The sequence below is a fragment of the Camarhynchus parvulus genome, chromosome 1 (assembly GCF_901933205.1).
Source record: "Camarhynchus parvulus chromosome 1, STF_HiC, whole genome shotgun sequence".
NCBI lineage: Eukaryota > Metazoa > Chordata > Aves > Passeriformes > Thraupidae > Camarhynchus > Camarhynchus parvulus.
The window spans coordinates 87,322,661-87,346,614 of NC_044571.1; the positions used below are offsets into that span (position 1 = coordinate 87,322,661).

Sequence of the window (23,954 nt, forward strand, 5' to 3'; positions counted from 1 at the left end):
GCTTCTTTCAGCTCATTTGTCATGTAACTCCACCACCAAAACTGAAAAGGGACAAAAAAAATTTAAATAAATAAATAAATTCCAAAAGGTGGCTCACAGAGATCTATTCCAGCCCCACTGCCGCTGAAATCCAGAGCTCTTGAAGCTGTTTCATTTGTGAAAAGATTTCTCTCCCCTGCTCCACCCCACCCTCCCCAGTCCTCTCTCATCCTTCAAAACAATATTAGAACAGAAAAAGTTGTGAAAAATCCCCAAATAATGGAAAAATGGTTTTGGGAGCCTGATACAGGAAAGAGATTGCAAGGGTCACAGAGAACACAGAATAGCTGAAATGAGGACAAAATAGTAGAGAGCTTGAAAGACATTCAGAGGACTCTGAGAAGTCTTGGACAAAATGTGAACACTGATTAACACTCAGATAGAGAATGATTACAGAATAGCCTTCCAAATGCCAGGAAAGTAGAAGATGGGCTGAAAGATCCCCAGATGAAACAGGAGCCAAGCAGAAGTGAACAAAGCAACGGAGAGAGTTCGAAAGAGATTCCAAGCGCATACACTAGCCTCAGGGAAGGGAAGAAAGTCTGTAAGTGCTCAAGAAACCAAAATGCAGCAGTGTCAGAGGCCAAGAAAGAAAGAGATAAGGCAAAGAACCACCTCAGAGAATACAGAAGAGGCTCAGTGATAACAAGAAAGTATCAGAGCTATTAAAGGAGCTTCAGACTACTCACTAGTACCAAGGGTGGCCTCAAGAGAAGATTTTTAAAAGGGGGGGGAGGGGGGAAGAAAGATTGACAGTGCCCCAAAGAGTAGCATCAAAGAAGGGAAAATCAGCCAAAAATCTGTAAAAGACTCAAGAGAACACAAAGTAGCCTCAAAGAAGTTAAGAAACTATAGAAAGCTTGAAAGAACCATGATGAACACACAAGAGACTTTAACAATAACAAGAAAGTGTCAGAGATTCTGAAAGTGCTCTAGGAGTGTATGCCTGCAGCTGCTAGGAGAGGAGAGAGGCTAAAAGAGCATAAGAAAATAGTCTTGGAGAAGGGAAGAAACAAGCACGAAGGCTGAAAAAGTCCCAGGAGAAAGAAGCCACTGAGATGCCATGAACCTTGAAGGAAGACTAAAACAGCCCCAGAAAATCCAGTCAAACTTCAGAAAGAGGGGCTGAAGGGAGAGTGGGATATGAAACAAGCCGAAAGACTGAAAGTGCTCCAAAATCCCCTTAGTGAGAGGAAAGAAGAAACTGAGAGACAGCCAAAGCAGCTTTGGAGAGGCTAGGGGAGAAGTGGAGAGGTTGGGAGAGTACCAAAGAACAAAGCAGCATCACAGATACTGAGAGATTAGAAGAAAGTGTGAAAGAACCTCGGAGAAGAAAGTAGCATAAAGCCTGCAAATGTGGAGGATAACAAAGATTGGCCTCAGAAAGGTGGAAAAAGGTAGACAAGAAAGAGTCCCAGAGATCATACAGTAGCCTTGGAGAGGTGAGAAAATATGGTATTTTCTGGGATCCCCTGTTGTGGGGAGGAAAGATGAATCTGACTCCATGTTCTTAAAGGCTAATTTATTATTTTATGATATTATATTAAAGAATAGTATACTAAAACTATACTAAAGAATCGAGAAAGGATACAGAGGTCTAAAAAGAATGATAATGAAAACTCATGACCCTCTCCTCAGAGTCTGACACAGCCTGACCATGATTGGTCATTAAGTCAAAACAATTCACATGAAACCAATCAAACAATGACCTGTTGGATAAACAATCTCCAACCACATTCCAAAGCAGCAAAACACAGGAGAAGCAAATGAGATAATATTGTTTTCTTTTATCTCTGAGGCTTCTCAGCTTCCCAGGAGAAGAAATCCTGGTGAAGGGATTTTTCAGAAAATATGACAGTGACAAGAAAATACTGCAGAAAGACTGAAAGAGCCTTGGGAGAGCAGAGAATAGCTTCACAGAGACCAAAAAAGAAGCAGATGTTGAAAGAGTCTAAGGAGGGCCCAGAGAACCACTGGAAGGCCACAAAAGCAGAAGAAACACTAGAAGAATCCTACTGCATGCAGAGCATCCTTAGGGCAAGCTTTCCCAGTTAGGCTGGAAAGCCCATTGGAAAACATGCTCTTGTCCTTGTTCCTCAAAGCAGGGGTCCATTGCCATAAAAGCCAAAGCTCTGTTGGCAACACTGGCAGTCAGGTCTTAACCCAGGGGTTGGGAGGTCTCCTGCCCGAGCTTTGCCTCTCCACTGACAGGACCAAGGAGAACAGCTCCTGGGCTCTGGTGCCCTATAGGCTCTCTTGGTGTGCCTAAGGTCTCCCTTGACAGTAACACTGGTGCACACATGGAGGAGCAAGCCAGAGGAGCAGGCCAAAGTCCAGACATGCCTTCATGCTCTCTGCAACCGCCCCAAGTCTGCCCTCCCTGCAATCAGGATGTCATGTGAGGTCTAAACAAGGTCAGTAGATGGGTGCCTCTGTACCCTGCAGAAGGCAGCTCCAAGCAGTGTCCCAGCGCTGGCTCAGGCATGGTGCAGATGCAGCTGGTTGTGGCACATCCCTCGGCAATTCACAGCATCCTGAGGAGTGGCATGGTGAGTACATGCATTACAGCTTGGATGCATGTGTATGCACACTTGAGATGGGAATGTGCTGTAGCTGTGTGGAAGCCTGACTATGTGTACACCAGAGAGACTCTGGAGATTTTATTTTCTCACTTTATGGCAGGTTGACCCTCACCCACAGCTAAGCACCACATGGTATCTCACTCACACCCCCCTGAAAACCACAGCAGCATGGGGAGAGCAGAAGTGAGAAAACACACAGGCTGAGATAAATACAGTTTATTACCTGAAGGAAAGAGGAAGAGAAAAAAAACAGTGATGCAAAAGCAGACTGATGTCCAATCAGTCTCTGAGCAGCAGCTGCCTTCCCAAAATCTCTCTCTCCTCAATTTCTGTTACTGTGTATGATATTGTAGGGCATACAGTATCATGTGGGTCAGTTTAGGTCAGCTGTCCTGCTTGTGTCCCTCCCAAATTCTCAAATACCCCTGAGGGGGGCTGAGTGGGAGCAAGAGAAAGCTTTGACGGTGTGTAAGAAGTTCTCAGCAATAGCCAGAACACAGGTATGTTCCCAGGGCTTCCTTTATTAACAAATCCCAAATGCAGCACCATACAGTCTGCTACCAAGAAAATTAACTCTATCCCAGCCAGACCGCAGTAGACTCTTAAACATCACTTGAATGCTGGTGGATGGAGACATCATGAGGATCCAAAGAGATGTGGAATGCAATTTTGCCTCTTCTTATGAATGCCTATCTTCCCCAGACTTCCCAGACAAATACAGTCTCTCAACCCCACAGTTTGCATTGTGGCATGGTCTCTGATCATCCCAATCTTGCTCACCACATTCCCCAGGCACAGAAGAAACTATGGGTACTTGCTTGTGCTGCCTAATGTAACTGGGCTCAAAAGTACTCTGCAAAGTACTCTCCAGAGATAGTCCAGCCCAGCATAGGCAGCAAAGATGGACAAGCTGCTCCCACATAAGTGTTATTCACTAGGAAGCAAGGTAGACTGAGATGCCATGTCCAGACATTGAACAAGTTTGCAAGTAATCCTTTCCTAGGTTGCAATGAATGGTGGGAGAGGAATGCATCAGGCTATGGATAAGTCTCTTTTCTCTGCATAGCGAACTAATGTGTATAATAAAATCTCAGGCTGATGGAGTCCATTGCAGGCATGTACAAACACTATGCATACTCCACAAAGGAAGATGTTAGGGGTTAGGCTTTTTCTTTATTTTTTTTTCTTTCTTTCTTTCTCTCAGGTAATTTTCTCCCCATTTGTTGCTCCAGAGATGATGAATGGACAATACTTATGAGACAAAAGACCTAGCTGGATGTCTTTGAATTCCATTGAAATGGTCCTGGGGGAGGAGGGGAGAAGGGGTGCAGTTACAGAAGAAGGGGGGCTAGTAGGTGGGGAGTGAGCTCTCTGGCTGGGGAGTTTCTCTTGGGAAATGCAGAGACACCGTGAGAGGTCAGGGGGCTTACTGAGACTTGCCCGGGGGTCAGGGGCTGCACTCAGCCCCTTCTCCTCTCAGCGACTGGAGGGGAGAGCAGTGGTTTGTGGTGTGGAGAGTGGACACCTGTGTTTCCCTAGACGGGGCTGCACTGTGGTTTGCTACAGACAAGCTCGCCGCCTTGAGTGGCACTGAGACTGGCTGCTCCCTGTAAGTTTTGCAAGGGGAAAATAAGTTTTGCATCTCCCCTCTTGCCCCTCGCTTGAGCCGCTATTGCCCGAGGAGGGGCGGCTGAGCTGGCCCACAGCGCCCCTGCAGGCGGGGGGCAATCACCGCACCCCCCTGCCCGGCCGGGAGCCAGCAGCGCCCCTGCCGGCCGTGAGCGGAACTGCACCGAAGGGGAGGGTGCCTGGATACCGAGAGAAAGCTGTCACTGGGTTTGGGGTTTGTTTGGTGTTGCTGCCGTTGTGCTTGCTTGTTTGCCTTGTTATATATAGTCTAGTAAAGAACTGTTATTACTTTTCCCTTATCTCTGCCTGAAAGCCCTGTTATTTCAATGTTTTAATAATTTGGAGGGAAGGGTGCCATATTTTCCATTCCAGGAAGCTTCCTGCCCTCCCAGCTCTCTCTTAAACCAGGACATACAGGAAGTAGGGTGATGAGTGAAATTCAGTCATTAGAACAACACAGAGGGAGCAGCACTGCAGGGTCAGTGAGAACCAGTCCCATGCAGCTGTTCATGTGTAATACCTGAGAAATCATGCCGGTGCTGGCAGAGTCACTGGTTTTGAGGTTATCTCATTCTCTGACTATTTGACTCAGGTAAATAGTCATTATGTAGTGCTGCAGTTAGCAATGCTGTGCCAGCCTAGAAAAGGTAGGAGTCAAAAATTAGTGCAGGTATTACAGTGTTGTTCCTTGTAGGTCTTCTGTGTACATCTCCAGAGAGAAACAAAGAAACTAAAAGCTCTCTGCTTTCTCCAGCTGCTACGAGTGCATCTATTTGTATTTAAATTCTCTCAATGTCAGCTGAAGATCTGGAAACTTCCCAGACTCCTCCTCCCTGCAGAGAAAAACCCTACAAAATACCACCACCAAAAAAAAAATCCCCAAACCCCAAACAAATAATCCAGGGATGATGGAATTCAGTCTACCCATAAAAGGAGACAGACAACTGGCAATTTTAAGCGGCCAAGTAATGGTGAAGTATTGGATATAAGAGTAAGACAACCAGGGGAAAAAAGAACATCCAGGAATGTGCTAGAAAAGTGAAAGGAGACAAGGAAGTCTCTAGGGCGTGGGTTTTATTATCCATTAATAAGAGGTAGAACAGGTACTGCTAGAAAAGGATCTTCTAGAAAACAAGGATGCAGGAGATTCAGGTTAAGAAAAATCACCTGACACATCCAGCAGCTCCTTGAACAACAAATCAAGAGGATGTAGATTTTCTAGGAAAGAATGTAAAATAATATTCTTCTATAGTTTCCTCCACATCTCAAGGCCAATGCCATATTTGAGGTGGACAGCCATGGCCTCCAGGTGTGATGGTTTGTAATAAGCAGAGTATTTCCTCAATCCCTTCTCTTGCCTCTGGGCAACTGCATTTGTGAGTGTACAAGTTTGTGGATACCACAGGCGTCACATGTGTCCTACAATTTCCTTTATGCTGCAATACACATGCCCATCATAAAACCTTGAAGTGTTCTGAAAAGTTGCAAAACATTGTCAGTATCTTCTTTTCGTGGCACAGTCATTGTACTCTTCTGGGGGGTCTTGGGGGCATGGCGTGTTCATATTTTATTCCTTCTTTGGTTGTTCTGTTTGGTTTCTGCTTACTTTCAGTTAATGCAGGCAGAATTATATGTCATTATCATTTACATTATCATTCAGTTGCATAAATATAACATTACACTGATTATTAAAAATTTATCTACTATGAAATGGCAAATACCAAAGAAGCACCCACTTTCCCCTCTTGGAGAGTCTGTAATGGCAGTTTATGTTCCTTGTCTTTTCTTAGTTGATACACTCGAAGGCAGAGAGCAGCTCTTCAGAGGGACACAGACAAACTGGAGGAGTGGGCTCAGAGGCACCAAATGAAACTGAAAATGGACAAAGGCAAAATTCTGCACCTGGGAAGAGATAACCCCCAGCAACAATATGTTTTAGGAAATGGTGAGCAGCTATTCTGAAAAGCAACGTGGTCCTGGTAGACGGAAAGCTGGATGTGATCCCACAGTGTGCCCTGGAGGCAGTGGGGGACAACTGCACCCTGGGCTATAAAATAGCAGGACCATATTCAGGATCTCAAAAGAAAGGAATACTACGATTTTTTAACCCCATCTAAAATACTGCATCCAGTTTGAGGTTCATCAGTATACAAAAGGCTGATAAAATTGATCAACTGAAACAATTTCAGCAGAGGAGCACCAAGACAATCAGAAGGCCAGAGCACTTGTCCTGTGAGGAGAAACTGATGGACCTGGGCTTGGTTAGCCTGGAGAAGGCTTGGTTGAGAGCAACTGCAATATTCCAACAGGAGATTCCTTCTGCAGAAGTTAGGACCAGGCCAGGGTCCTCACAGTAGTGAATGGTGGTAGGAGAAGAGGCAGAAGGCTTAATCTGTAATCAGAGGATTTAGGGAAATTTTTTTCATGCTGATGAGAGTCAAGTATCAAGCACTGGCAGAGGTTGGCTAGAGAGGTTGTGCAGTCTATATCCTTGTAGGTTTCAAGACTTGACTAGATACAGTCCTGAACAAAATTACCTGATTTCATAGTTGGCCCCGATTTAAGCAAGAGGTTGTGCTAGATCATATAATTGTAGAATGGTTTGGGTTGGAAAAGACCCTAAAGATCATCTAGTTCCAGCCTGCCATGGGCAGGGACACATTCCACTGGACCAGGTTGCTCAGAGCCCTACCCAACTTGTCTTTGAACACTTCCAAGGGTCAAAATGAGGTCTCCCTGGAACCACCTCTTCTCCAGGCTAACAGCCCCAGCTCTCTCTGTTTGTCTGTGGAAAAGGGGTGCTCCAGCCCTCGGAACACCTTTGTGGCCCTCCTCAAAGATGACCAAGGTATATTCCAAGTTGAATCCTCTTTTAATCCCCTGTCAGATGCAATTAAAGAAGCACTATCCTAGGGTAATTGACTGTAATTTCCCTCTGTTTCAGGTAGCTTTTACCAGCTTGGAGACACTGTGCCTGTTATTTTCCTGCCCAGGGAAAGGCACTGACAGGAAAACTGAGGGACCTCACCTCATAGGGTTACACTGAAAGAGTCAATGTACACAAGTCGCAACACAAGAAATTCTGGAAAGGACAGAAAGGCAAAAGCTTCTTGCCCTTGAAAACTGTTCAGCAGACATGCCTGGAGAGGAAAAAAAAAGTTTGAATGAGGAATTGAGCAACCTAATCTAGATTTTAAGTAAGGCCTGCTTTGGTAAGGAGACTGGATTAAAGAACTTCATCAGTCCTTTCAAACCTAAATTCTTCCATGATCCTACAATTTATGTACCAGGCAGTACCAGGGAGTTTTCTCTTTCACTTCCATTTGACCATTCCTTGCGAGAATGGGTTTGTAACTCAAGTCATGTGGCCAAACCTCTCCACTTCCTGCCTTTTTGCTGCTTGAAGTAGAGCTGATGAAAATCAATTAATGTAGTTATGTCTTCATTAGATAGGCTGTTAGTCTGCACAGAATACATCACATATCCACAGAAATCTTTGGATTTGAAAGGTTTTTATGTTCTTGTTGCCATAAGGAGTCTGGCATTAGCATGCAGCTTGCTAAGAATACAGTCTCATAACAGGCTATTTTTTCAAAGCAATGAAGATATTCTTATCTCAAGAGATGTTCATGCTCCATTATTATTTATTAGTGTAAACATACAAAGAAAGGGAAGAAACACACAACAAAAATCTCAACTCTATCCCACACTTCAAGGCATAGCAGCAGAAACCTCTTTAAAACTTTTGGCTGCTAGAAAGCTGTGCATTCTGCTACTGTAACTTCAAATACACAAATTCTGCAAAAAGCATGACCCTTATTTTAAAAATACACAAGATATAGTAATAGAAATAGATATAAATTACTCAAAGAGGCCCACATTAGACTTAAACCATTATCAGTATCTTTTCATTAAAAAAAAAAAGATGTTCAACAGATATCCAGCAGCTAAGGCAGTAACAGAATCCTTCCTTGCTTCTAGCCTCTGTATAGATCCATAAAGCAAGGCAGGATATGTCCCAACAAACTACATGTGCTTTCCAACAATGTCAATACAAATACTTGAAAATTATGGCTCTACCTCCAGAAAACTCCTTTATTCCAGAAGCATTATATTCATGCCAGTGAAATAGCTCCAGTGGTTCAGCAAGGGCTGCTTTTTAACTCAGATAACCTTTTCTAACTCTGTATTCAGAGGCAAGGTCAGCACAGCCAGAATCTGGATAAACATCCTGTTTGACACTCCCTCAGAACTGGGGAAATTAATAATTTTCACTCCACCTGTGTTGTTCTTGGCATGCTGCTCAATGAAAACCCTTCACTGCAGGATGTGCTGCAATGACTGCACGCATGTTTGAGGACTGCCTCTGTTTAGGAAGTTAGCAGGCCACTGGCTGACAGCAGAACGCTGGAGCTGGTGTCACTGCCAGCTTCTCCACTCAGCAGGTCCCCTCTTGGAATGTCTGCACCAAAGGGTGATCTACGCTCACCACTGTGGCTTCTCTTACTGACTGGTCCTAGAGCTGCTGCTGCTTCCAGACCTCATTGTGCCATAAAGCTGCTCATGGGCCCCAAGCACCTGCAGCAGCATCTTCCTGCTGCCCTCTTTGCTCTGTGTGACCCACGCCGTGCACGGTGTGATGGTCACATCTGTTGCCGTGCCTGGCACCAGCACGGTGTTGGGGCTCTGGTACCACAAGGGACTGGTACTGGTACTGGAACTAGGACTGTGACTGTGACTGTTACTGGTCCTGGCACTGGAACTGAAACTCTGACTGGCACTGATACTGGGACTGGAACTGGGCCTGGTACTCGTGCAGCTACAGGGAGAGGTACCTGACAGCTCTTGGTACCAGAACTGCAACTGGGATTGATATCAGTGCTAGTACTGGTAGTGAGACTGGAACTGGGATTGCTACTGGTACTGGTGCTTGGACTGGGACTGGAACTGGGCCTGGTACTGGTTTTAGTACTGGAACAGGCACTTGGACTGGCTTTGGAATTGGGACTGATGCCGAAACTGGGACTGGGCCTGGTAAAGGTACTGGGATTGGCACTGAACTGGTATTGATACTAGCACTGGGCCTGGTGTTTGTACTGGTACAGGTACTTGGACTGGTTTTGGAACTGGGACTGGTGCTGGAACAGGGACTGGTGCTGGTATTGGCATAGGCAGTGGTATAGATAGTGGAACTAGGCCTGGTACTGGTGTTGGTACTGGACAGGAGTTTGGACTGTTTTTGGCACTGGGACTGGGGCACGAGGCGTTGCTGGGGTCGGGACTGTGCCGGCGCCGCTACCGGTGCTGACACTGCGGCACAGGGACCGCCCGACGGATCGGCCTGGGCCCTGAGCCCTCCCATCCCCTCAGCGCGTCACGACAGCGGCTCCACCCCCGCCTTCATTTGCATGCCCGCCCCCGACGGGCCAATGGGGCGCGGCCACCGCGGCGCTGACCCCGCCCTCCGCGGCCGCCGGTAACGGAAGCGCTGGGAGCGGAGCGGGCGGCCTGCGGGAGCGCGCCCGGTGCGCGCGGCCGCTGCGGTGAGTGCGGGCGGGGCGGAACGGCCGCCGCCGCCGCCCCTCCCCCCGCGCCGCGCCCTCCCCCGCGCGCCCCCGCAGGCCGCCGCCCGCCCCGCCCCGCCCCCCGCCCCGCCCCGCCCGCGCGCAGCGCGCTGCCGGCTTGGGCACGGGGGCGGGAGGCGGCGGCCGCTGCCTGTGGGGGAGCGGCCTGCGCGCCCGATGGAGGGGTAGTGGTTCCGTGCTAGGCTCGGTCGCCGGGCCGTGCCCTTGAGCGCCCATGGCTGCGGCTCTGGAGGGTGCGGTTGCGGGTGGGATTGCGACGGCGGCCCCCGGCAGCACGGAGCGGGTGCGTGGGGGCGCAGGTGGGAAGGGCATTGTCACTCCAGCGTGTGTCCCGTACTGGTGCTAGTGCTGCTCCTTCTCCTCCTGCCTCCCCTCCCGAGCCCTCCGGGCTCGCCTCAGGCAAGTCTCCTAATCAGGTGTCGTGTTCTCTAAGGAAGAGCCAGAGATTCCCTTAGCAGTACCCTGCCTGTGTTCCCAGCAGGATACTTGTACCAAGTCGATGGTTGTAGGGAGAATAGCCTTTGGCAATAAAGCACAGTGTGCCAGGTGAAGCAGGCAGCACAGGAATCCAGACACAGTAGTCCATTGGGATGCTGCTGTGTTTGTGATCATCCGGGTGGTGAGACCCTGGCACAGGTTGCCCAGAGAAGCAAGGCCAGGTTGGATGGGATTTGGAGCAAGCTGGTCCAGTGGAAGGTGTCCCTGCCCACGGCAGGGGGATTGAAACCAGATGGTCCTAAAGTTCTCTTCTAACCTAAAGCACTCTTCCAACCTGAGTCTGCACACTGTAAAGGATATATATCAGTCGAACATGAAGTGCTTATGGAAAAAAGAGGAAGTGCATGGTCAGTAGTACTAAAGCCATTCAGTCACAGCACACAACAAGTGCTATTCCTGTTTAGGAGGATGTTTTTCCTTAGACATTTGTTTAATTTGAGCTGTTCTGGTAGCTCCTGGACCAACAGAAACAGTGCTAATGATGGGAGTTGAGACCCTTCTCAAAATGCTACCTAATGCTTATAAATGGTGTGCATTTGATTTTGAATTAATCAGTAATTCCTTCAAACATTTTGGATTTGTGTCACCTTTGAGTTCTCTTGTTTTTATGGCTTCCTCCACACTTCTAAAGTATCCTGGAATCTACCTGTTTACCCTAGGCTTTGTGATGAGGGTACAAATATGTGGGTTGAATGTAAGATTTTTGAAAGCCGTGGGAATAACTATCTCCTTATACAATGGTTTATTCTGGAGAGAATAATGAGATGCCCCTGGAGGACTCTAAGTGTGTTGTCAGGCACAGATAATCATTCCTTCCCTGCTTGTAAAGGCATGTCCTCTTGTTCAAAAGGCATCATTGGTTTGACTATCAGAGTCAAGGCCCTGAACTAGTGGGCTGGGAGGGAGCTGAGCTTGCCACTTTAATGGGAGCATAAGGAAACAAAATATTACCAAGAAAAGCTTGAATTGCTTTCCTCATCTTTAAAGTGCAGCCTACCTCTGCCTGCTCTCAGGAGGATAGAACATAGTCAAATACTTATCCAAGAGGAAGAATCAAACTGAAGGTGAAAGATTTTCACCAAAAGATGTTGGCCAGTTGTGCTTTTAACGCCAAGGGAATGTAGGCTCTGTGGCTGTGTTGCTGTGGGTAACAGAAGAGAAGCTGACAGATGCCCTCTGAAGCAGAGAATGGTTTTCTTATCTCTTTCAAAATGCTTTTTCTGAGCAGCTGATGAACCTTTTGTGTAGTGCTGCTTGAACTTGAGGCAGCAATCCATACATGGAGCCTTGGGTAGGCTTTCACTGAAGTAGGTTTGCCCTCAGAGTCTGCAATTTGGTGATGTTTTGGAGATCCACTTATGATTCCCCTGATAAGAGATTTCTCAGATTTTTTTTTTTTCAAACAACTACAGAAATACAACTATCTTGGGAAAAATGAGGGACGAAGGGTGGTGCCAGAAGCGCCTCCTGCTCTCAACTGCTGCCCCAGTAGTACTGGCAAGAACGGGGATGCCTACTTTTAGTCTCTGGTATTTGTCTTCTTCAGGTCTCTATTTTTTCTGGGTTGAAGTGACCAGGAAACAACTGAAGCATCCAGGATACTAACTGCACATTGTTTGACTTGTGCTGAAGGGTGTTGTTTCACTTCTTGGAAAAAAGTGAACTTGAGGACATATTCGGAAGAGTGCCAAAGTGTTTTGCTTAAACAGAGTGGATGAATTGCTGACCTTTTCTGGGTGTGGGCCAAGTTTTTGTGTCTGAAAGATTCCCTGAAACTTACTTAGAATTTTTGCTTGGGGAGGTTGTTGCAGAAAGTTGACACGTTAGGGAATACATGCAAATAGAAGTGAGCACTTTCAGAGTTTTCAGAATTTAATATTTTCAGAATTTATTTATTGATGAACAAAGAATAAGCTGAATTCTGGCAGGGACTGTTCTTCTAAAGGTATTCTCGCATAGCTGTGGTAGACTTAAACTTGTCTAGCTGCTTTTTGAACTTCCATAAATTTGCAGCATCCACACCATACCATGAAAAGAAATTCCATAGGTTGCCATCTGGTTCATGAAATTTTTCTTTTACTTACTTTGAACTTGACATGTGCAACCTTTGATAGGTGTCTCTTCCATATGGCAGAAGAAAATGTGATTCTTTATTCCCTATTTGGTTTTGTCATGATTTTGTAGACCTCTGCTGTATCCTCTCCTCAGTTCTTTTTCTTCCATCCTTCAGAATCCCAATTGTGGTAGTCATTGCTTGTGTGGGAGCCAGTCTGGCTTTTGATGTGAACCTTTTCTATAAATACAAGTACAGAGTATCAGGAATTTTACTGTGTCATTTTTAAGTGAGTGTATTAGGGGGAAAATTCTTCTTCATGCAATGGGAAGCAATAATCTACTGTGGTCTTTCACAGTTAAATAATTGTATTCTTTGTCTTAGTCTTTTTTTTTTTTTTACAACTATTGATTTCCAGTCTGATTTGTTCACTGCTGGTGAGTATCTAGTAGGTGTTTCCATCAAGCTGTTGGATGTAACCTCAACATCTCATTCTTGAGAAATAGGAATGAAGAGCCTGTTATGTATTTCTGAGTGGCCTTGATCCTACAGCCATCAAAATGAAATTCAGTGCCTCTCTTTTATCACATAAAGCCTATAGCTCTTGCCTTTACTGTCACCCTTTACAGACAATTAAGAAAATTTTGGAAGTGTTTAGCTAAGTTAAAAGATAATACTGGATAAGTAGCAAATTGCGAATTTTTCTCTGGAAAAGAAAGAACAAATCAGTCCTCAGCCTGATAGGATTTTTTTTGTAGTTATTGCAAATGCACTTTATTTTGCTTTTTTAAATAAATTTCTCTAAACTTTATTTGTGTGTATGTGTGTGAATGTTTCAGGAAATGCTTCAAGGACCATCAGAAGATGTGTTTGCAAAGATGGAAAGTTCAGTTGAAGACATGGATACCTCCGATACCCAGTGGGGCTGGTTTTATTTGGCAGAGTGTGGTAAATGGCATATGTTTCAGGTAAATACCTATGAAGTTCTATTGGCTCTAATGGATTCCATACATCAAATTATCTATGGCTGAGTTTGTCTTAATGTGCTTTTTCTTTTATTTTGAAGACTGACTCAAACAGTCACTGCTCTATCAGCAGTGAAGATATTGAAAGGAGTTTCCGAACAGACCCCCATGGATCTCTGTCTTTTACCACTGCAAAGTTTAACTACACACTGGACTTTTCAGGTATGTGTCTTGCCAAAGAGTAAATTTAAACAATAGAAGGTCTCAGATACACCAGCACATTTGTTCATTCAGCAGGTTATTGTCTTCATATCTGGTGTGAAAACATGATTAAGATTGTCTTTTTTACTGGAAAGTACATAGGAGTTTTTAGAAACAGCTGCTCTGTTACATTTTTTGTGTAGTTTATTAATGAAGTAGCAAGTTTTGTTTAATAGCACTGTATTGGAGTTCCTACTGCTTGCTCCAGCTGCAAGTGGCATGTAGGATACATCTCTTGATCTGGGAAGGTTGAACCTTTTTTCTTTAATGTGCAACTGCCTGTGAGGTTGGAAAACCTCTTCCATTCATTCTGTATAAGAAACGCTGCTGTAAAGGAGGCTTCCTGCAAAATAGTGGCATCAGAATGATTAATAATTCAGCAGGTAATTGAAGCCAGTTCTGTTCTCAGAATAACAAGGAGATAGGCAAAAGAATTTACTGGTAGATTGTAAAGATCTTGCTTATGCTCTTCTTGTAAATTACAGAGTATTACAGGTTTCTAATGTATGTAACTAATTATAAAGGTAGTCTGTTCTTTGTTCACAGGTGTGTTCTAGTAACTTTTTTTTTAGTTTTTCTGTTAATAGATGGTTTATTTTCTGATTAAATTACAAAAAAGCTATATGCTTAAACATAGGAAATTAGGGAAATAAATACATATTCCAATATACATATTCAAATTTCAAATATTTCAAATACAGAAAATGGGGACTGGGTTAAACAGCAATATACTGGCAGTGAGGTGGTATCTAACAATACAAGGAGTTTTATGCTTACTTGTGTTGAAATGTCTTTTTATTAAAAACTGTGTTTTGCATCCAGAATAAAAACACTACACTATAAGCAAATGTTAAAGAACAGTTTTTATGTTACTGTCTTTAGACCATGATGTCTTATACTAAGAATAGTGTATTCTTTGTCATCCCTTTCAAGTCAGTGGAAGTTCTGCCTGTGATTTAATGGGGCTGAATGTTAGATGAATATTTTTAAAATATATCTTCTGTGTGTGTAATATTTGGACATCTTCCCAACTCATGTAAATGACAATGCATTTAGATATATTTATTGAAAATGCTGATTTGTTACTTGTTGAAATAGGATTCCTGTCAAGTAGCTTAGGGTGTAGTAACATTCTTTTAAATGATACTTAAATGTTTCATATGCTGTAGATGAATTCCCAAAAATTTCTTCCTAATTCTTGTTTTATGCTCAGTGATGAAACAAATCAACCTAACTACCCTTAAACAACGTCCAATAAAGCGAGCTCCCTTTGCAATCAATTCATTCAGGTAAGGAAATAAGAGGAAGATTCCTTAATTTTCTTTTATTCCTGCTTCTTCTAAGTAAAATGAAACCAAAATGTGTTTTATCTTTATTGTTTATATTTATTTGCTTTTGGAGTCACTTTCTCCGAATACCTGTTGAATGAGAATTGCTGCAGGGAAGCAGCACCAAAAAATGGAATCCAGTGACTCCATAAATTATTTAGAAGTAGTATTGTCACAGCAAAAGTGAGTTATATGTTGTGCCTATATTTTACTCATTTACTCTAAACTTACTTGGAGTTTAAGAAACTGTGTTGTAATAAGTCTTTTATGAGTTTAATTGCTTTAGATTGTCAGTTTCTTGTCATTTGATCAGTCATTAGATGTAAAGCTGACCTGATGTAAAGCTGGAACTCACTAAACAATAAACTGAGCTATGCAGGTGAAATTGAGTACATGGGATATGTGGATTTTTTTCCCCAGATAGTTTCTGAGAAAAAATTTAGTTCTCAATTGTAGTGTGGTTATATATTAAAAAAGAAATTTGTCATTTGTCATAAGAAATGTAGTAGCAATCTGTTTACACTGACTTTCAAGAAGACTGTTTTTGAAGTGCCAACTTTTTTTCAGTAGATATTTTCTAAATAGTGCATACAATGATGTGGCAATTTACTTTGTTCTTTGAATAATTGCATTCAGTACTGTTATTTCCCTGTGGTGACATTTTTTTACTTTCAGGAGATTTCTTCTTTTAGTCCCTGTTTTAAGGCTTAAGAGCTTCAATGTATGTAGTGCATGTGCTTAAACTGCTCTTTTTTAGTAGCTCTGTATAAACTTCATGGGAGTTTGCTTTTTCTGCATACTGTGTTGTTTGGAGCAGGAGTTTGACAGGAAGAAAATGCCTCATGTCTTTGAAGTGATGTGCTTTTACCTTTTTTGTTTGAAGTTTCATCTGTGAAAATGAGGCTATCCCTATGCCTTCCCACTGGGAGAATGTAAATACTGAGGAGCCATACCAGGTAAGAGTTGGTATGCAACTTGGTCAAAAACATGTGACCACGAAATAATGCATCGAATTGAAATCGCACTAACCTCTTTTTTTCCAGCTTATTCCATTGCAAAAGAAAACAAATGAATATAATGAAGTTTCTAGTCTCTTTGGAAAAACAATGGATAGCCACCGAATTAAAAGAATTAAGAGAATACAAAATCTAGACTTGTGGGAGTTTTTTTGCAGGTGAGATTATTTCTAAAACCAACAGTTTTAGGATTGTTACTGGAGAAAAGTTTTAAGTCATGCAGCAGAAATATGTTTAATTGTTTTTACTATTAATGAAATTTTTGTTACATTTTAACTTTTAAAAAATTTCTTATTTGTCATTTCTCTTTATTCAAAATTTAATTTTCAAGACTGTGTAGCTTCTACAGGTGCAGAAATTGAATACTTGTAGAAATGCATTAGATAAAGCTGTAGCATAGATAATGTATTTAAGGTGTTCAGAATATCTGTGTGGTAGATGCCCATGATCTTTACAGTGAAGTAAGGAGACAAAAATTAGCTTTTTGTAAAATGATTCCTTGAGAGGCTTGTATTATTTTAATTTTTACTGAACAAAGCAAATTAATATTTCAGTCTTGTTAAATTTCTCAATTTTGTGAAGCATAGGACAGAATTAAGTGTCTAATGAACACATATGCATGCAATTCTTTTAAATTTAATGTCCTACAAAACCTTCTTTTAAGTTCTTGGCTTTTCCCTCTGCATATTGTGCTGGCCTGGAAGAAGTAGGAAGTGCCCAGTCTGGTATCCACTTATTTTTTGGTGTCAGTCTTAAGCAATCGTACTTGACAAAAGTTATTTGTGCATCTTGTAGGAAGGAGTGCATATCAGGAGGTTTAAAGATGTTTTACTCTAATAAAAAAATCTAGATTAAGTGAGGAAATAACCAACCAGATGTATACTAAAATCTTGCATAAGTTACACAATTTTTTTAAAGCTATGTCATTTATTGTTAATTTAAAGCTATATCAACATGTGTGAGGAAGTGAAATTCCTTATATATGTTAATGGTTAAGAGAGTTACCCAACTTTTAGTTAAGTTTCTTTTTTGTCTTGATGGAATAAGGAAGAGGGTCAGCAGAACTGCTGCCTTGGACTTCCAGAGGTCAGACTTTGGGTTGTTCAGGAGATTGTTTGACAGAGTCCCTTGTGAGGCAGTCCTGAAGGGCAGACGAGTCCAGGAAGGCTGGACACTCTTCAAGAGGGAAATCCTAAAGGCTTTGGAGCAGGCTGTCCCCATGTGCTGAAAGACAAGTAGTTGAGGAATAAGATCATCCTGGCTGAACAGAGAATTTTGGCTGGAATTCAGACAAAAAAGAGGGTTTATGACCTTGGGAAGAAGGGGCAGGCAACTCAGGAGCAGTAAAAGATGTTGAGATGTTTTGCAGGGAGAAAATTAGAAAGACCAAAGCCCAGTTAGAACCTAATTTGGCCACTGCTGTAGAAGACAATAATTTATTTTTTAAACAAATCATAAACAAAAGGAGGGCTATAGAGAATCTCTGTCCTTTACTGGATATGGGGGAAACATAGTGACAAAGGATGGGGAAAAGACTGAGGCAACAAAGGCATTAATATTAAGACCAGTTGTTATCTGAGTACCCAGACCCTGAGCTGGTAGATAGAAGTGGGGAGCAAAATGCAGCCCTCATAATCCAAGAGAAAATAGAACGTGCTACCCCACACAAGTCTGTGGGAATGGATGGACTCTACTAGAGGGTACCAAGGGAGCTGGGGGGGTGCTCACTGAGCCACTTTCAACCATTTACCAGCAGTCCTGGCTCACTGGGGAGGTCCCAGTTGGCTGGGGTTGAGCAAGTGAGATGCCCATGCTCAAGAAGAGCTGGAAGGAGGATCCAGAGCACTACAGACCTGTCAGGCTGAGTGGCTCAGTGCCAGGGAAGGTCAAGGAACAGCTCATCCTGAGTGCCATCACACAGCATGTGCAGGGCAACCAGGGGTCAGGCCCAGCCAGGATAAGTTTAGGAAAGGCAGGTCCTACTTGATGACCAACCTCACCTCCTTCTATGACAGGGTGAGCCACTAAGTGGATGAGGGAAAGGCTGCAGTTATTTTTTACCTGGACTTCAGTAGAGCCTTCAACACTGTTTTCCCACAACATTCTCCTGGAGAATCTGTCTGCTCATGGCTCAGACAGGTGCACTCTTTGCTGGGTAAAAAGCTGTTTGGATAGGCAGGCCCAGGGAGAGGTGGTGAATGGAGCTACATCCAGCTGGCCACCAGTGGGGTCCCCAGGGCTCAGTGTTGAGGCCAGTCCTGTATAATAAGTTTATCTGGGATCAGGACAAGGGGATCAAGGGCACCCTCAGTAAGTTTGCAAATGTCATCAAGCTGGGTGGGAGTGTGGATCTGCTGCAGGGCAGGAAGGCTCTCCAGAGGGATCTGGACAGGCTGGATCCATGGGCCGAGTCCAGTTGTGAAATGCTGGGTCCTGCTCTTGGGTCACAAGACAGTGCTGTAGGCTTGCACATACTGGTGAAGAAATTATTGCCTGGTAGTATATTACAAAGAAATAGGTATTCCAGCATTTCAAATTCACTTCGTTTGGTCTCCCAGGTAGGAAAGTTGAAAAGAGCATGATGCTTAGTCTAGCATCTCAGTTTGGAGTTGTCGAGGAGTACAAGTAAAAAAAGGTGTTGGTCAGTGAGATTGCTGACCAGTTTTAGAAACAGCTTATGTGCTTACATAGGTACAAGGAGCATGTCTCTGGGTATTTAGTTTTGCTGTAGGTTTTACCTTTCATTGAGTGAATTGGCTGAACAAGAATTTTCACAGTGCTGGATCAAGTTAATTTTGTTGAACTGGATTGTCTTGTCACTGCTTGTACAAGGTGCTAAGATGATGCTTTTTAGAACAGTTGGACCCCTTGATTTCTGTTCCAAATTACCAAAGTGTCCTGTTGTGGCATTTCTGCATTCTGCCCAACCAGCTTGCCAGTGTGCCCCGTATATTTTACTGCCTAGGAGGAACAATTGCCACTTAAACTTTTATAGTTTTAAAAAAGTGTTTTGTTTAATTGATAAGGGATTACATTTGATCATTGCTTGAATGATTATTTGCATCACTGTAGTGGTCAGAACACATTTGCCTCTTACAATAGTTCCCATATTAATAATGATTCTAAATTGATGAAAATAACTGGTCAGAGGTAGTAAAGGACTATCACAGAACATCTTTTTATTGATTATTCACTTTTTCTATAAATCTGTTCCATTCCCCTGTTTCAAAAGAAGTTACTCAAGGCTACATTTATATGTTGTCAGAGATCAACAGCCAACAACAGAGGGCTCTCGTTGAAGAAATTTCAGATGTTCAGCATAACTAGCCCTTAGATCAGTTTTTGCTGGTTTGCGTAGGTAATAGTGCTTCATAATCTACCAACTTTGTTATCCCTTCCACCATGGCATTAAAACAGGTGGAGGAAACAAAATGTGCAAAATTGCCTTTCTTTTAAAGATGTATCTACTGAAAATGACCACACTGAAACTAATAACACATGAACAATGTTGAGAAAATTGGTGTAGGAAGACCTTTTTTTTAAAATCTTCGACTATGTGGGAAAATAGTCCTACAGCATTCAGAAATGTTTGATTTCTAAATATGTACCTTAAGAATTCCGACATGTTTAAAACCTAGAGTCATCTAGGCACTTGTAAAGTGGAATGTGTTAGGTCTGTACCCTCAGCAGTGTTTTCACAGTAGTAATTCAGTGTGTTTGTAAAACTGTTTATTTATTATGTGCTTATTGTGTACAACTATTTCTTTATTATGTATTTATTGTGTACCGCTATTTGTTTATTATGTGTTTATTGTGTGTTTTCTGAAGGAAAAAAGCTCAACTGAAGAAGAAAAGAGGTGTCCCAACAATTAATGAGCAGATGCTGTTTCATGGCACCAGTAATGAATTTGTAGAAGCAATATGTATTCATAACTTTGACTGGAGAATAAATGGGATGCATGCTGCTGTGTATGGAAAAGGTAAGTATTGCTCAGACATACAACAGTGAAAGTGTTAACAGCTCAACATTAAGTCTTCCCTATAGAGTGTACTTTGTGATGCATGCCTTGTGTTTACCCAAGAGCTGTTTAATACAGATCTGCTTTTATGGCAAGTGTAATTAAGGATGAAGTAAGGAATGTAATTGCCACAGTGGCTGGTAGGGCCACGGAGCACGGGGAAGGGATGCCCAGCAAAGCAGTGTTGATCACAAGACAATCTCCCTACTAAAATGTTCACACTAAAAATATTTGGTCATATTGTTATAACAATTAACAACAAAAAAAGGATTCCTAATGAACATAAAAGAACCGTCATTTTTCATCATGTTGATAGCTATGCTCTGGTAGTCAAACTGTCATGGTAAGAATGTCATCAAATTTTCTTTGTTTTTTTATTTGAAAGGGACCTATTTTGCAAGAGATGCATCATATTCCAGCCATTTCTGCAAAGAGAGCATGAAGCATGGAGATACTTTCCAGATTCATGGTGTGAACCTGCAGCCTCATCTGCACAGACCAGATAAAGTCATGTTTCTTGCTCGTGTATTAACTGGTGACTATATCGGTGGTGATTCAAAATACATGAGGCCTCCTTCAAAAGATGGAAGCTTTGTGAACTTGTATGACAGCTGTGTGGATAATACCTGGAACCCAAAGATCTTTGTCATCTTCGATGCCAATCAAATCTACCCTGAGTACTTAATAGAATTTTGTTAAGTTTGAACTGAGTATTGTTTGTGGTTTTTTAATACTTTTGTTCCTTTTGTAAAGGCAACAACATAGAAACAACACATGAAAGAGAGGTGAAAGAAAAGCTGGCATACATTTATGGAGGAGGGAAGCTATTAAATATTTAAGAGAGACTGGTGAACTGTTTTTAAAAATCTGTTAACTTTATTAATGCATTTTTCAAATGTAGAGACTATTACAAATCTGAAGTTGCTTAAATACATTGAGCATTGGTAAGTTTTCAAAGGCAAGATTTATGTTTTGATTTTCTAAAGTATATTAAATATGGTTAGAAATATGCCTCTAATATAGTGTGCATATGATGAGATTAATCTTTTATAAAGATTGCCTATAGAACAAATTAAGAAAAACAACAGCAAAACCCCAGGGGACATGGCTACTTGTGTGTGTATGTGTGTGTGTCCGTGTTCTGTAGTACGTGTTACTTTGTTTGGAGGTCTCTTAGTTTGGATTCTAAACCTGAAAAAACAGAAAGAATCATCTACAACTCCTTCATCAGTTTCCTCCAGATAAAGTTCAACAAAGCTGTAAGGTTTAACTTTATGTACATTTTACTGTAAGCTTCGATTATATACTGGGAAAATAACAAAGCCATTGCAGTAGGATTTGACAGTTTGTTTTGATGGAAATGAGGTCCATAAACTTGTCCTTGTTAGTTGTTTGGTATGTAACTGTTGGGCTCACTGTTGGGATATCATACGCCTTTCTCAGTTCTTATCCTATGGAATTTTTGCCATCTTGTTGCAGTATTCATGAGCTGCTGTGATTGTGCCTGGTCAGAGTTTAAGATACACTCAGTGCTCATATACTTGGTGTTACTGAAGACAACATTTAGATTAACTTAACTGTAAATAATACAGTTAAACTAATAAGGAATATTTCAAAAGATGCCATCCTTTAGCTTTTAAACACTACAATAGAAAGCTTTCAGTAACATTTGTGTAGACCAGGTTTTCATAACTGGTATGGTTGTAAAGTTGAAGAGTATTTTTCACATGTAGAAAGAGCAAAAGAGACAATATTTGGGTAAAGAGCAAACCTGAGTACCTAAACACGTGAAGAGGCTGAGGAAGGGGCTGTTACAGTGAAATGCACTGTTGTGTGAACGAACTGCTATGGAATTGTGTCCCTGGTGTCCTTTGTTAGAGGACCTAAGTAGCACTAATGGACAAAGTCAAAGTTGAAACCTTTCCAGGATTTTTCTTTGGCTATGGCCAGTAACAAGTCCCTGTAGAATTGGTATATAATTGTGGCAGATATAGGATGATCTCTGTTGGTTTGTTGTAGTATTGTTAATGGACTTTTTGGATCAAAGGCTGTGTTTAAAATGCATTGCATTTAAAGGCACTGCAGCTGCTGGCATGACCAGGTCTGCTCAAAGCCGTACTGAACTGGTGGAACTGGAAGCATGAGATGACAACATATCTGGCATCATAACTGAGGACACAAATGTCTCTTCCTTCTCCTGTGTGCTGTTACCACTGTCTGTCAGTGGATCTTGCACAAGTTGTTTATCTGTTTCTGTTTGTAATTTCATGGCAATTTTCCTGTCCCTAAACCATTTAGGGCTAAAATGCATTTTTCTTTATTTTAGGAAGTATGATTTCTGATCCCAGCTGGGAACTCTAGGTTCTACTCTTGTAGGCGTGATTTGTGTTTGATTCACTACTATGCTAGCTCTGCAAAAGGCACTTTGTTCCCCACATTGTATAAATAATAGCAAATCACGCAGGGAATTTGTGTATTACTGAATCCTTTTTGTTATTTCACAGTATTCTACAGAGCATACATTTTGTGAAACTAACATGTGCTGTTGTTCCTTTGATTTGGTGTTTTATTTCTTCTGAAACAGATGTTTTTAGTGAAGAAAACTGAAGTTTCTTTTTTAGCGCCCCATGGACACAAAGTACCACAATCTTTACTGATCTCTGTGACTTTTCTGATTTTTTGTGTGGCGGTGTCTTGTTTGCTGCTTAATTTGAATTGAATGGCACAATCTTAATCTTACTGCACAACTGAAGTTTTACCTCTTCTTTCAATGTTCAATGTGTTCTGCTTTTTGTGCTGATGAATTTTGTTATTGAAGATGTCTGTAAAATAACTGTCCTTTCTCTGGCAAGGGGAGAGTGATTATTATTGCAAGCAAAGTCCAGAACTGTACAAGTAGCCAATACAGGAAATAGTTGGACTTAATAAAAGGAACAGTGAGAAAAAAAGGGAGGAAAAAAATTTCTTGGCCTTTAGAGTGTTAAAGAAAAGAGAAGGGATCTTGGTGTGGTTCTGGGAAAGAAAACCTGATACTTTCTGTTACTGTTTCAGGTAGTGAAACTTTGTTCTTCATTTTGGTTTTACACCTGTGCAAGAGGGCATGCTACTGTTTTATGTGTTTTGATCTGAGATAGAGCTTTCTTACTCAATTATTCTTGTGACAGTGTGTTTTCACATGAGCACAGCACTTCAGGATGACATAGAAAAATAAGATCAGCTCATACTGGCCTCCTGGACCAGCTTTGTTTTTTACAATTGGTGTGTACTCAGTTACTGCTGAATGGATCTCATTTCATCCAGAGCAGTTTGGGAGAGTGTCTGTCTGCATTCCAGTTCATTTACAGGGTCAGTTTGCACAAACTCTTGCTTTTGTTAAAATCCAAAGGGAGAAAAAAAGGATACAGCTCTGTTTTTTACTGCATGTCTCAGTACACTCCCATCCAAGCTAGATGTGAGATACATGATGTGATGGCTGGAGTTGGTGACTAAAATTCAGGGCTGCATTGGATGCCAGTTCAGCTGGCAGCTTGAGGACAACTCTCACCCTTTTAAAACATTTATCAGCACAGAATATCATAGCAGGAAGGCTCAAGTGAGTCTGTGCAGTTTACATAGTAGAAATTACTTTCAGGAAGATGAGCACATGTCAGTCTTAAAATTCCTGTGACTTAAATGTCCATCAATGTTGTAACTATTTTTGGCACTGTCCAAAACAGCAGACTTGCAAAACAGCACAGGCCTACTCCAGTCTAGCCATCTACTCTTCACAAGTCACAAAAAATACTATGGGGGCTGACAGATGCAATACTTTGCCCCATTTTAAAGCCAGCTGGCCTCTCTTATGCCCCTCTCTGTTAAGCCCCTTGTTCTCTTTGACTCTGCCTTTCCCTGTTCATCCCCCACCCTATGGGTATGTGCAGCTCCATTGATTCCTGCACCTCTTGCAGTCTGATCCCCCAATACCATTTCCAAAGACCAG

General features: G+C 42.2%; 1 protein-coding gene across 2 annotated transcripts; it reads left to right on the plus strand.

Annotated features, from left to right (window-relative positions):
* Window positions 1-9,714: 9,714 nt before the first annotated feature.
* Window positions 9,715-22,826, plus strand: PARP11 (poly(ADP-ribose) polymerase family member 11). 2 transcript variants are annotated; one of them, XM_030961779.1, is made up of 8 exons: window positions 9,715-9,793; window positions 13,226-13,354; window positions 13,453-13,573; window positions 14,826-14,901; window positions 15,824-15,896; window positions 15,984-16,114; window positions 19,785-19,936; window positions 20,361-22,826. In XM_030961779.1, exons 2-8 carry the CDS (start codon window positions 13,229-13,231, stop codon window positions 20,672-20,674), a joined length of 993 nt encoding a protein of 330 aa, XP_030817639.1. In that variant the 5' UTR covers window positions 9,715-9,793; window positions 13,226-13,228; the 3' UTR covers window positions 20,675-22,826. The 2 variants fall into 2 exon arrangements, with proteins under 2 accessions (XP_030817639.1, XP_030817628.1); XM_030961768.1 differs by lacking the exon at window positions 9,715-9,793 and adding an exon at window positions 9,941-10,118.
* Window positions 22,827-23,954: the final 1,128 nt, after the last annotated feature.

What these genes read in the sequence shown, in the direction of transcription:
- PARP11 (XM_030961768.1), top strand. Translation starts at nt 10,050, where the DNA reads ATGGCTGCGGCTCTGGAGGGTGCGGTTGCGGGTGGGATTGCGACGGCG. An exon ending in CTACACACTGGACTTTTCAG is followed by an intron (nt 13,574 to 14,825) that starts GTATGTGTCTTG and finishes TTTTATGCTCAG; the next exon opens with TGATGAAACAAATCAACCTA. An exon ending in TTGTGGGAGTTTTTTTGCAG is followed by an intron (nt 16,115 to 19,784) that starts GTGAGATTATTT and finishes TGTTTTCTGAAG; the next exon opens with GAAAAAAGCTCAACTGAAGA.